A 14,156-nucleotide genomic window follows, 5' to 3' on the forward strand; every position below is an offset into this window, starting at 1 on the left:
GGTTCAATTCTTGGGCAGGGAAAAACGTTGGGCAAGTTTCCTTACTTGACACGGCTCTGTTTACCTAGCAGTAAGTAGGAACTCACTTGTTAGTTGATTGGCGTATCGCTTTCCGGGGTAATAATCCCTTCAAACAAAAATAACAACAATTTGGTAACTCAATCCACGACTGCCAGAGTTCGCCCACAAAATATATAGTCAATTATACAGTATATAAGAGTATTATATAGTATGAAGAGCTTTGAGACGTCTCGAAGATGTGTTAAGGCACTATATCAAATGCAAGGATTCTGCCACAAATAGCCATGAATTGCCATTTCATTTGGAGAATGGTTAGTCCTGACACTGAAATAAATGCACTTGTTTTGAAAATGTCAGAATTTTTAACATTCACCTCTAATGTCTCATCTGAAAATCAACACATCTGACAAAACAACCTCCCATATTGTGTCAGTCTATACTATGAGCTCAAAGCATGGAGATTAACTAATTCTAAACATCCGACCCTTGGTTTCAGTTGCAAATTGTTCATACGAGGTAGCAAGGGCAAAACTGGGAATCATATAAGAGGAGCTAATCAAAATGGGGGAGTTGTTGAATGAGGTGCTAAGCCTCTTCCTGTTCTCAAAAAAAATTAAATTGATTCAGACGGAGTTTGAGGTAGTTCAATTTGCAGATAATTTTAAGCCATCAAAGTGCACACACATTGGCACCTCATATACTCATATACAAGCACCACCCTCCCCTCACACAAACAACGGGCACCCCCTACCACCACCACATTGGCACATCACGGAAGGTAGAATCAATACATAAAAATGTTTGAAAGGAAATGAAAGTGAATGACAAATCCTTACTTAAAGTTTAATCCATAGATCTTTGTAACACAGAAATTGCATAGAGTAATTATTATAAATTCAAAATCTGAGCTCCTATATAGCACAGGTTGGCTGAGCTAAGATTGTTGCTCGGAACTCTGTGCCACATATAAAAGGAACAAGATGTCTGGTATTGAGAAATGTTTAATGATACAGTATTTAGTTCTCTCTCATTGGTTTACTTGACACCCAATCCTCCGGTTTTAGTGTATGTTTTTGGCAGGGTTTGCAGTTTGAGACTTTGCTAAGAATGGAAGGTACGATTTGGCACTTGTTTTTTTTATACCAGCTCTGCTGCTTCCTGTTGCGATGTCACACAGTGCATAGTTGTTATCTTTTACTATAAATTGAAGTAACACAAATCTAGCACGCAGACTTTCAATGAAATCTTGCCCTTCCTAAAGTATGAAGACATTTCTCCTTCTGAGCAAAGGCAGGCATATCCCAGGAGCTGAGCAGATATTTCTTTGTTGCCTTTACTGTATTACTCCTGCTCGCTACTATTTGTAGTCTCTTTTTCCCATTCTAGACTGTCTTCACTCTGTAATGGGGACCCCATGGGTCTGGGTCTCAAACCCTGAAATCGACGACATTCAGGACAGACACGAATGTGAGTACAGCGTCTGACTGTCATGGCAGCACTGTGTGCCAAGTGCTGGGAGATGGAGTCAGTCAAATGTCCAGCATACAGCTTCCCATTGCTCAGGGCTCTGCTGTTTCCAGTAAGTGGAGGTTCAGTGTTACTGGGACGTGTCCGTATGAACCGTCGCTTTCGCCGAGCCTGGAAGCTCTCCTGGCACAATACAATACTTCGCACTTCCCTTAGCATCTCCTGACACACAGAAATCTATAAGGAACAAAAAGAAAAAAAAATTGGATTAAAGTAGATAAAGAATGGAATTTTATTTTTTAAAAATTATAAACATGTAGCATCAGGCTACAAAATACACTCAGTTAACTTCACAATACATTTTGTGAAGCACTTTGACACATCCCCCTGACTTACCTCCACTATATCAAAGGCAAGGATTTAAATAGCTTGAAAAAATGATGAAAACTCTGCACAAACCATTAAAAATATGTACAATTTATTACTTGCAAAATTAATTATTTTTTATTCTAGTTGATCTCCCAGAATTTAAAGAATAATAACCCAATTCCCGAAGTTATGTGAATTTTTGGTTTCTTCATCTATCACCCCGCAGATATTATGATTCAACTGCTACTGTCAGACCTTCATCTTGGACTGCACCAGGACTGTATAATTAGCATACTTTAGAATCACATCACCAAACAAATTTACTTACAGGCTGTGGTGAATCGGTGAAGATTTAGTTAACTTACAGATGGAATATCATAATAGGTAATAAAGCAATATAGAACCATATAAATTTACAACATAGAAGACCATTCAGTCCATCGTGTCTGTGCTGACTCTGTTAAGAGGAATCATTTCAATCCCATTTCATTGCCCTTTTCCCCATACCTCTGTAGTTTACTCCTTTTTAGGGATTTATCTAGTTCCCCTTTGAAAGCTAATATGGATTCTGCCTCAACCACCTGAGTAAGGGAAATAAGGATGATAACAACGGAGGCTCGGGCAACAATCTTTCACTCCTCCTTGGACACCTTGGTGGTGCCAGAGGACTGGAGGGTTGCAATTGTTACTCCCCTGTAGAAAAAGGGGTAAAAGGATAAACCCAATAACTATAGGCCAGTCATCAGCAGCATCAGCAGTGGGGAAATTTCTAGAGACTATAACCTGGGACAAAATACATTTTCACTTAGAAAAATATGGGTTAATAAACAACAACAACAAACAACAACAAAATTACATTTGTATAGCACCTTTCACGTCGGGAGGACATCCCAAAGCGCTGGACAGACAGAGTTACGGACCGCCAAAGGACAGCCAACATGGATTTGTTAAAGGCAAATTGTGTCGAGCAAAACTGATAAGAGTTTTTTGATAAAGTAACAGAGAGAGTAGATGAAGCTAGTGCAGGTGATATAGTTTATATGGATTCTCAAGAGGCGTTTGATAAAGTGCCACATAAGAGACTTGTAAGCAAAATAGAAGACTGAGATAGATAGATTTCTTATTGCAAAAGGGATTAAGGGATATGGGGATAAGGCAGCGTCAGGTTATTAGCTGGAGTAAACTTAGAAGATCAGCCATGATTGAATGGCGAGGGAGGCTCGAAGGGCCGAATGGCCTACTCCTGCTCCCACATGTTATGTTATGTAGAAGCCCACGGTATTAAAGGGACATTGGCAGCGGATACAGAACTGGCTGGGAGACAGAAAGCAGAGAATGGTGGTGAACGGTTGTTTTTCTGACTGGAGGGAAGTGTGCAGTGTGGTCCCCCAGGGATCAGTATTGGGGCCACTGCACTTTTCAATCTATATAAATGACCTGGACTTGGGTATAGGGAGGACAATTTCCAAGTTTGCAGATGATACTAAACTAGGAAAAGTAGTAAACAGTGAGGAGGATAGTAGCAGACTGCAAGAGGACATAGACAGACTAGTGAAATGGGCAGATACATGGCAGATGAAGTTTAATGTGGAGAAATATGAGGTGATGCATTTTGGGAGGAAGAATGAGGAGAGGCAATATAAGCTGATGGTACAATCTTATGAACAGGAAGGGGATTCATATAAGTAAATCTTTGGAGGTGGCAGGACAGGCAGATAAAGCTGTTAAAAAAGCATACAGGATACAAGGGCATAGAATACACAAGTCAGGAAGTTATGATGAACCTTTATAAAACACTGGTTAGGCCTCAGCGAGAGACTGGGTTCAGTTCTGGACCCCACACTTTAGGAAGGATGTCAAGGCACTGGAGAGGGTGCAAAGGAGATTGACCAGGATGGTACCAGGAATGAGGGACTTCAGTTATCAGGAGAGGCAGAGAAGCGAGGAATGTTCTCCTTGGAGCAGAGAAGATTAAGAGGAGACTTGATAGAAGTTTTCAAAATGATGAGGGGATTCGATAGGGTGAACAAGGAGAAACTATTCCCACTGGCGGGTGGGTCGGTAACCCGAGGACACTGATTTAAAATGGTTGTTAAAAGAAACAGAGGGGAGGAGAGGAGAAATGTTTTCACACAGCGAGTTGTTGGGATCTGAATGCATTGCCTGAAAGGCTGGTGGAAGCCGATTTGATAATAAGTAGATAATTATTTGGGGAGGACAAGTTTTCAGGGCTATGGGGAGAGAGCGAGGAAGTGGGGTTGATTTGGATAACTCTTTTATCAGACAGGATGGGCCTAATCCTTCTGTGCTGAATAATTCTATGATTACGATTAATCCTGTAGCTCAGTGCACTCGCCTCGCAAGTGAGAGGACCTGGGTTCGATTCCCAGCAGTGTGAAAGTTTGGGCAAGTTTCCTTACTCCACACACCTCTGTTACCTAGCAGTAAGTAAGGACCCAGTTATTAATTGATTGGTGGATTGCTTTTCTGGGGTTAATAGTTCCTTCAAAATAAATTAAAATAATTTTGGTCACTTAATCCACGACTGTTTATGGGGCACTGCTGTGCTGTGCGCGATTGACTGCCACGTTTTGCCGACAAAACATATTCAGTTCACAGTGTATTCTGTGAAGCGCTTTGAGACGAATCAAAGATGTGATAAGGTGCTATATCAAATGCAAGGATTATTATTATTATGGTGCAAATTATAGGTATCTCATAAATGTACCTATGCAAAGGATTTGTGGTTACATTTTTTATCTTTTCCAATTAACTTTCATTCCTAATGTTCATTTCTGTTGACCAGTTTGTAAATCTCAAATTCCTTTGGCTATTAATTACCTCAGTTTCTGTGGATTGTCTCATTTTCCAGATAAATTCAACTACTGCAATAACAATAGCAACAAAGAGGCCGCAGATCAGCACCACAAATATTCCCCCAATATTTTCCATTCCTAGTCCTGTAATTATAAAGAGCAAGACACATATTGTTAAGTATATTTCACAGTTTCAGTCCAACAAATCCAACTATCTGCTCAGAATCTTAAAATATATAAATGTTTTTGCAGCCACGAAGTGAATGATCAATTTTATCTGGGGATTTTTGGTCAGGACACCAGGACTCGATAACAAGCTCTCTTTTCAAATTGGAGATCATTAACGTTCACCTGAACAGGCAGATGGGAACTCGGTTCAATGTCTCATCTGAAGGACAGTACTGCATTGCTTGCCTAGCACTGTACTGGAATGTCAGTTTAGACCAGGTGGTCCAAATTTTTGCCAGCCACGGACTGGATTCCCTACTTGAGAAAGTGATTTTATGCGGCCTGAGACCATATCCAACATTCCAACTTCCGCTCTCTCCCTCTCTGGTCGTCCTCCCAGGGCAGTGGCAGGAGCCAGTGGTTGGGGGACGCAGCGCACAGAGCCCTTACTGCAGTTTGTCAGGAAGGCAAGCACGTCTCTTACCAACTGCGTCCTTAGCAACTTAATCCTTTCGCTGCAGAAAATGAACCCCCGGCTGATTGTGAGACAGAAATTGAGAGAGGGGAGAGGGGGGATAGAAAGGGGGAGAGGGCACACTCTCTCTCCTCCTCTCCCCCTCTCACTCTCTCGCACACTCTCTCAATTACTCTCACTCCACTTCTCACACCCTCTCACATTTCCGCTTCCCTCTCATACTCCAAATATCCCCTCTGAACCATTCTGTCCCCCTCCTCTATCTCTCACCCTCTCTCAATCATCCTCTCTGTTTCTCTGCCCTTCTCCCTCACATTCACTCCCTCACAACTCTCTCTCACCCTCTCTCTCCTTCTGTCCCACTCTCTCTCTCTCTCTGCTCTCTCCCGCTCTCAATCACTCCCTGACAGTCTCTCCCTCTCTCATTCCGCCTTTCTCACCTCTCCCACACATACTCTCAATCCCTCTTCCCCCTTCTCAATCCCTCTCTCCCAATTAACCACGCGGGTCACTATCTGCAGCGGCAGGACCTAAAAAAAACACCCTTGATGCATCCAACCTCACAAATTAGCAACCCATTTTCAACCAGCCCTTCCTTGCCAAAGCTTCAGAATGCATTGCTCTCTAGCTTTGCTCTCATCTCTCCCTCCTCGAGCCCCTCCAGTCTGGTTTCTGCCCTGCCCACAGCAGAGACAGCCCTTGTCAAGATCACAAACGATTTCCTTTGTCTCTGTGACCAGGGCTCCCTTTGCCTCCTCGTCCTGCTGGACCTCTCCACTGCATTCGTCACAGTCGATCATGCCATTCTCCTCCACTGCCTGTCCTCCCTCATTCACCCCAGTGATACCGCACTACCCTGGTTGAAGTCCAACCTAACAAACCGCCTTCACTTTATCTCCTCAAACGGCTTCTCCGCCCGTCCCGCCCGGTCACCTGTGGTGTACTCCAGGGCTCCATCCTTGGCCCCTCCTCTTCCTCATCTACACACTCCTTCTTTGAGGTGTCATCCACAGACACAGGTAAACTTCCACATGTATGCGGATGGCACACAAATCTACTTCTCTTCCAGCGTGACTCCAGGTCCGCCGATGTTCTCTCTGCTTGTCTGACCAGGGCCTGGATGAGCAAAAACTTCCTACAACTCAAAGTTGACAAGATGGAAGCAATAATCATTAGCTCCCATCAATATCTTCTATACTTCGGCTCTGAACTCCTCAATCTCCCCGGCCTATCCCTCAGACTTACTGAACCAGTGTACAACTAGGGGTCAGGTTGAGTCCACAGCTGTCCTTCATTCCCCACATCTGGTCCTTGACCAGGACCACCTTCCTCCATCTCCACCACGTTGTCTGCCCTCGACCGTACCTTACCCAAACGTGGCCAAAAACACTCGTCCATGCGTTCGTCACCTCCCAACTGGGCTTCTCCAATGTCCTCTTTGTCGTCTTCTACTATGCACAGGATCCAGCTAATCCAAAACTCCAAGCTCCACTGGCTCCCCATCATCGAATGGGTCGATTTCAAGATCCTCACACTCGTTTTCAAATCCCTTCATGCCCTGGCACCTCCCTACCTGCTTACGCTCCAACCCACAACTCGTTGCCTCCGCTCGACTGGCTCCGGCCTTCTGCATGTCCCTTGTGTTCCACCATTGGCAGCAGCACTTTCAGCCACTATGCCCCAAAACTCTGGAACACTCGTCCTCTATCCCTCCACCTTGCACCTTACTGCCCCATTTTCAGGTTGTGCCTGAAGACCTTCCTGTTCATGCCTAAGGTCACCTCCCCCTATGGTCACCTCACCCTCTCCCCGGCTCGGAGTCATACTCTTCCACTGTCAAGGGCTCTGGGATGCTACCGTGCGTGAGAGGCGCTGTGTAAATGCAAGTTGTTGTTGTTATAAGTTGCTAAGGACATGGTTGGTAAGAGACGTGCTTGCCTTCCTGACAGACTGCAGTAAAGGCTCTGCTTGCTGTGTCCGTCAGCTCCTGTCGCTGCCCTGGGAGGATGTTCACCAGGGAGGGAGGGAGCGTAAATTTGAATGGTGGAAATGGTCTTGGGTCGCATAAAATCGCCCGCCGGTCGGATGCCGCTCCCAGGCCACCTGTTGGATCAACGCTGGTCTAAACTGTGCCTTTAGTTTTGAAATGGGGCTTGAACCCACAATCTTGTAACTCAGTGGCAACAGACCAGCTGAGACAGGCTGACACCTAAATGCAAAAGATTGCCGATTATTGTAATTGCTTTTAATCATAGAATATTCCACTTAAAGTACCTATGCAATCATCCACATCCTCACCTTTAGCTCCATGATCTCCCTCCTTTGGGCATTTTCCACCTTCCCACCATTTTCGTTTTAAAATTTCTAGACGGTTGTTTTCTTGAAGTTGAAGAATTGCCAAATCAAACTCATTCCTGAAAACAGAACCTGTGGAATATAGAGCTGTTAGTGTGAGGGCACAAGGCTGCACTGCGATGCTGCACAGTGATTTTGGAGACCTACAGTCCATTTGTGGCATTACAGAGCAGTTGCAGAAATACTTTGGGTGTTGAAGGTGTCATTCCCATTGTGTATGTGCAACTGCTTCCTGTTTAGTAAATTGCTTTCTTTATAAATCCTACTTTACAGTTTTCCAGAAAAGTCTCTTGAGAGCCATAAATTACTGGATTTGAAAGAAATGAGACTAAAATGGTAAACACAATCAGATTGGCTATAGTGTTTAGGAACTGTAACAATTCATACTGGGTATAAAATGAAGAAACATGTTCCTTTACTACAAACTAATATTGCTTCCTGCCTCAGAATAGAGATAGCAGCCAATACTTTAGTGATATTATTATTTAATAATAACAAAGGTTCTCTGGATAAGGGTAGAATTTTTCTAAGAAAAATATTCATATTATTTAGTAATCAACCTTTCACTTCTTGTTAAGTGAAACCTCAAGTTACTCACTATAAGATTTGTTTGATTCTCACAAGTGAGTACTCTTTCTGGACAGAATGACAATAATAATAATCCTTGCATTTAATATAGCGCATTATCACGTCTTCGAGACTTCTCAAAGCGCTTCACAGGATACACTATAAAGTGTAGTGACACTATATTTTGTGAACCAATTGTGCACAACAGGATATACTGTAAAGTGGATAATAATAATAATAATCCTTGCATTTGATCCACTTACATGCGTATCATTCTATATAATTATAATACATAGTCAATCCAATGTGGAGTCCTGTAGCTCAGTGGTTAGAGCACTCGCTTTGCAAGCGAGAGACCTGAGTTCAATTCCAGGCAGAGGGCGAAACCAGTATATTCTGTGAAGCGCTTTGGGACGTCCTCCCGACGTGAAAAGCGCTATATCAAATGCAAGGATTATTATTATTATAGCGCTTTTCACGTCTTCCATGTGTCTCAAAGCGCTTCACAGAATATAAGTTAAAGGGAATTGACTGTATATTTGTGGGGGAAATGCGGCAGCCAACTTCGCACAGCAGCGTCCCACAAACAGTCGTGGATTGAGTGACCAAATTATTATTGTTTTTTTTGAGGGATCATTATCAGACGTGTGGAGTAAGGAAACTTGCCCAAGGTTTCTCCCTGTTGGGAATCGAACCCAGGTCTTTCACTTGTGAGGCGAGTGCTTTGACCACTGAGCTACAGGATTCCACATTGGATTGACTATGCATTATAATTATATAGAATGATACGCATGTAAATGGATCATTTGGCCCACCAAGTCCATGCTCATATTAACTCTTCAAATTTAATGGATGTGTATTTATTTAAATAATATTGAAAAATATTCTGGAACATACCGATGGGCAGGCCGATGCCATAGCCTTTAGTGTCCAGGAGGCTGCCGATCTGTGTAAGGTTACAGCTCCGTTGCCTATGGTACTCATTCATGGTGGATTCTAACAAAAAGGCGTAGTTAGACTTTAAAACACGAGCAATTCCTTCGTCTGTGCTTTTCACAAAGACACTGGGTTGTTTGGAGTGCATGTAGTTCCACATTCTCTGGTATGTCTGGTATCGAGAGTTCTGGGAGGACAGCAAAGTTTTTCAAAGTAATATTGAAGAATTTATTACTAGAAGAAGCTAAAATTGCTCATTATATTTTACCTGAAAGAAAGTCATGGTTGATCCTCCTTGAATTGTCCCATATCCAATGTTTGTTTGGTCAGCAAGATCATCAACGGATTCTATTGGTACATCCATTCGTTGGACAGTCAGGAAAGCGGCCAGGTTGGCTGTGTATGATGAGATGATTATCAGTGTGAAAGCCCACCTGCACAATGACACAAAGGACTCGGATTGTACCAATAGCTTCTAACAGATTTCACGACAATATCTGGTAGTATTTGACAGGTTCTAACAGTCATGTTTTCTGATTGCTTGACAGACAACTTAATTCTCATAGATTATTATACTATTATAGATGTCGATAAAATCAAATGTTACTTTTCATTACAGCAAAGTTTGAAGAAGCCTGAATAATCCCAATGTCATGTTTTAGTGCTTTATCATGTTCATCATACACAGGCAATATTAATTAATATTAATATTTGAAAAATAAGGTCTTACCAAACTCCAGTAACACAGCGGGTCGAAAGAGCACGAGGCATAATTTCTGATCCTTGCTGCATGAAGCCACCCACTGGAAACCATAAGCTATTTCCGAGTGAATACTGATTGACCAACATATTACACTTTCCTTTGAGGCAAGAATGAGGCATGTACCATTCATATGGAGTCAATCTGTAAAGAAAATAATTGAATCTAATTTTTTTTAAAAAACAGTTAAACTGATCAATGAATATTTCCTAAACGCAAAATACTGCAGATGCTGGAAATCTGAAACAAAAACAGAGATCACTGGAAACACTCAGCAGGTCAGGCAGCATTTATGGAAAAAGTAAATCAACATTTGGGGTCCACGACGGAGTTCCAAAACGTTGACTCACTTTCCTTTCTTCATAGATGTTGCCTGACCTGCTTAATGAATATTTCCTGTTCAATGTGCCCACGTCCCCCAGCAAGAAACAGGAAAGTGGAACAGCTCTGCTGCTGTGTGTGGGGTTGTGTGTAGGGCTGGCTGTGGGGCTGTGTGTGGGGGGCTGACATGGCAAATATTGAGATGACGGTAGCCTCGTGTCTGTCTGTCTGTGTCTGTCTGTCTGTGTGTATCTGCCTGTCTGTAATGTAATGTTGTTGTTGTTTTGTATGTCTGTCTGATTCGATTGAGGTGTTTTAAATGATAAAGGGATTTGATAGGGTAGATACAGAGAAGCTATTTCCTCTGGTGGGGAATCCAAAACAAGAGGGGCATAGTTTTAAGATTAAAACCAGGCCATTTAAGAGTGAAATTAGGAAGCATTTTTTCACTCAAAGGGTGTAGAAATCTGGAATTCTCTCCCCCAAAAGGCTGTGAGTGCTGAATCCATCCACACCTTCAAGATTGAAGTTGATAGATTTTTGGTAGGTCAGGGGATTCGATTCCACCTGTTCACCTGCGTGTACCCCAAGGATCTGTTCTTGGCCCCTTCTCTTCCTCATCTATATGCTCCCTCTTGGTGATGTTATCCGCAGACATGGGATTAACTTCCACATGTATGCAGATAACACTCAACTCTACTTTTCCATCTCCAGCTGCAACCCCCAGTCCCCTGATGTTCTGTCAGCTTGTTCTGTTGAACATCAGGGGCTGGACGAGCGCAAATTTCCTGCAGTTAAGCATCAACTTGACGGAAGCCATACTCTTTGGCTCCCGCTGACGTCTTCTGTCCACGGTCTCGACCTCCTCAACCTGCCCGACCTGTCCTTAAAACTCTCTGAACCCGAGCGCAACTTAGGTATCAGATTCGATCCCCAGTTATCCTTCCTCCCCCACATCAAGTCCCTGACCAGCACCATCTCTGCCATTACCCGGCTCCGACAATATCTCACCCCAAAAGCTGCCGAAACCCTTGTCCATGTCTTTGTCACCTCTCGGCCGGACTATTCTAACGCCCTCCTCACCTGTCTCCCCTCCTCCACTATTCCCAAAATCCAGCTCATTCAAAACTCTCCCATCCGCATTCCCACCCATACCAAACTCCGTGTCCCGATTACTCCACTTGCCAAACTCCACTGGCTCCTGTCACAGAGCGGATCCACTTCAAGATCCTCACTCTAGTGTTTAAATCCCTCCATTCCTTGGCCACCCCCCTATCTCCCTAACCTCCTCTCCCACCACAGCAGTACCTGCTGCTTCTGCTCTTCCAGATCTGGCCTCCTCCGTGTCCCCCGAATCCTCTGCTCCACCATCGGCCGCTGTACCTTTAGCCACTGCACCCCGAAACTTTGGAACTCACTCCCTCAACCCCTTGGCCTCACCCCCTCCTTCCCCTTCTTCAGGTCGCGCCTGAAGACCTTCCTTTTCGACCGCCCCTACAGTCACCTCCCCCTCCCCCTGGATTGGCCTCGGGCTTCACCATTGTTAATCTCTGAGATGCCGCCCGGTGTGGAGTGTATTATATAAGTGCAAGTTGTTGTTGTGTCTGTCTGTACGTCTTTGTGTGGCTGGGTGCGTGACTGACTGTGTCTGTGTCCTTGTGTGTGGCTGTCTGTGTGTGTGTCTGCACATGTGTGTGTCTGCCTGTGTGTGTGTCTGCGTGAGTCTGTGTGTGTGTGAGTCTGTGTTTCTGTCTGTGCGTCTGTCTGTCTGTTTGTGTTTCTCTCTGGGTGTCTGTCTGTGTGTCTCTCTCTGTGTCTCACTATGTGTTTGTCTGTGTGTCTGTCTGTGTGTTGTCTGCCTTTGTGTCTCTGTGTGTCTGTCTGTCTCTGTGTGTCTGTCTGTTCCTGTATTTGTGTATGTGTCTCTTTCTGTCAGTGTTTCCGTGTATGCCTGTGTATGTCAGTGTGTCTCTATCTGTGTATGTGTCTGTCTGTGTATGTGTCTGTCTGTGTGTATGACTCTGTCTGTCTGTGTGTGTCTGTCTGCCTTTGTGTGTCTGTCTGTGTTCGTGTGTCTGTCTGTGTTTGTGTGTCTGTCTGTGTCCTTGTGTCTGTCTGTGTGTGTGTCTGTGTGTGTAAACAACAATAACTTGGATTTATATAGCGCCCTCCATGCCGGACGGTGTCTCAGAGCGCATCAGAGAATGTGTCTGTCTGTCTGACTGTCTATCTTTGTGTCTATTTATGTGTTTGTTTGTGTGCGCGTGCGTGTCTGTCTGTCTGTCTTGTCTCTCTGTCTGTTTTTGTGTCTGTCTGTATTTGTGTGTGTGTGTGTGTCTGTTTGCTGTTGTGTCTGTTTGTCTGAGCGTGCGTGTCTGTGTATGTGTGTCTGTCTGTGTGTCCGTTTTTGTCTTTCTGTGTGTGTGCCTATTTGTGTCTCTGTCTGTGTGTATGTCCGTGTGTCTGTCTTTCTGTGTGTGTGTGTGTCTGTCTGTATGTTTGAGTATGTGTCTGAATGTGTGTGTGTATGTGTGTGTGTGCGTCTGTCTGTGTGTGTGCCTGTGTGTGCGTATCTAGCCTCTGTTATTTCCACCCTTAATTTCCTCAGTCACGTAGGATGCATCCCGTCCAGAGCAGGTGACTCATCTACCTCGATCACCGTCAACCTTTGTAGTACCTTTCTCGGTTTATTCTTATCAAATTTCTCTACCTTCTCCTCCGATACTGTGGCATTCGATGCATCCTCTTCTTTTGTGAAGACAGCTGCTAAGTTTGATAACGGAGACCTTTACACTGTTAATTTCCCAGTCTATGTTAGGATAATTGAAGTCCCCCATTATCACTACTCTATTGGTTTTGCAACTTTCTGAAATCTGCTGCAGATTTGCTTGTTCCCCTATTTGGTGTCTTTGTGTCTGTGTGTGTGTGTCTGTCTGTGTGTGTCTGTCCGTTCGTGTGTGTGTGTCTGTCTGTCTGTGTGGTGTCTGCCTGTTTGTGTGTGTGTCTGTGCATCTGGGTCTGTGTGTTTGACTGTCTGTGTCTGTCTGTTTGTGCATCTTTCTGTGCGTGTGTGTGTGTCTGTTTCTCTGTGCATCTGACTATGTGTATGTCTGTGTGTGTGTGTGTGGCTGTCTGTATGTGTGTCTGTCTCTCTCTTCTGGGTGTGTATGAGAATCTTGAAATTGATCCGTTTGGTGATAGGGAGCCAGTGGGGTCTGGCTAGAACTGGTGTGATGGGGGTTCAGAGTTTAATGTAGGTGAGTATGCGGGCGGAGGGATTTGGCATTAACTGGATTTTGTGGATATCGGAGCTGGGGAAACCAGTGAGGAGGGCATTTGAGTAGTCGAGGCGGGAGGTGACGAATATATGGACAAGTGTTTCGGCTGCATTTGGGGTAAAGTATAGTCGGAAATATAAATATGTAGAATACAGTATAAAGTTTACCTGGCTATAAGGAAGAGAACACAACTAACTGCAAGGTAGGCAAGCACCATGAAAAGCCACACTCCAGGAGAGAAGGGGTCCAAGAAGGAAAAGTAACCAGGTTTCCTGCTCTGCAAAATAGTCAGGAAAGAGCAAGAGAGCCACTGATTTCTTTGCTATATTAGGGAATAAAACAAGGTAATTAACAGGAACATTTCTATCTCAGGTGTCAGCCTGGCTCAGTTACCTCATTCTCAGAAGGTTGTGAAGTGAAGCCACATGATAGGCTGACACTCCAGTGCAGTGCTGGGGGTATTGTTGAATTGTTGGAGGTGCTGTCCTTTGGATGAGACATTAAACCGTGTTCATGTAAACGTTAATGATCCCTTTTCACTATTTGAAAACTGAAGGGAATTTATCCCACTCACCTGGCCAACATGCCCCCAGATAAAATTAATCAATCACTTCATGGTATTT

General features: G+C 44.0%; 1 protein-coding gene across 1 annotated transcript in view; it reads right to left on the minus strand.

The window, feature by feature from the left end:
- Positions 1–863: 863 nt before the first annotated feature.
- Positions 864–14,156, minus strand: part of grik4 (glutamate receptor, ionotropic, kainate 4) — a 30,464-nt gene continuing 17,171 nt past the window's right edge. The window contains exons 13-19 of the mRNA XM_007912040.2: positions 13,701–13,810; positions 9,905–10,078; positions 9,443–9,608; positions 9,136–9,361; positions 7,615–7,743; positions 4,699–4,817; positions 864–1,725 (exon numbers count right to left, since the gene is read on the minus strand). Of these exons, the coding sequence (XP_007910231.1) occupies positions 1,363–1,725; positions 4,699–4,817; positions 7,615–7,743; positions 9,136–9,361; positions 9,443–9,608; positions 9,905–10,078; positions 13,701–13,810 (1,287 nt within the window). The 3' untranslated portion in view covers positions 864–1,362. The remainder of the gene's footprint in view (positions 1,726–4,698; positions 4,818–7,614; positions 7,744–9,135; positions 9,362–9,442; positions 9,609–9,904; positions 10,079–13,700; positions 13,811–14,156) is intronic.

The sequence above is a fragment of the Callorhinchus milii genome, unplaced genomic scaffold, assembly GCF_018977255.1.
Source record: "Callorhinchus milii isolate IMCB2004 unplaced genomic scaffold, IMCB_Cmil_1.0 Scaffold25, whole genome shotgun sequence".
Lineage (NCBI taxonomy): Eukaryota > Metazoa > Chordata > Chondrichthyes > Chimaeriformes > Callorhinchidae > Callorhinchus > Callorhinchus milii.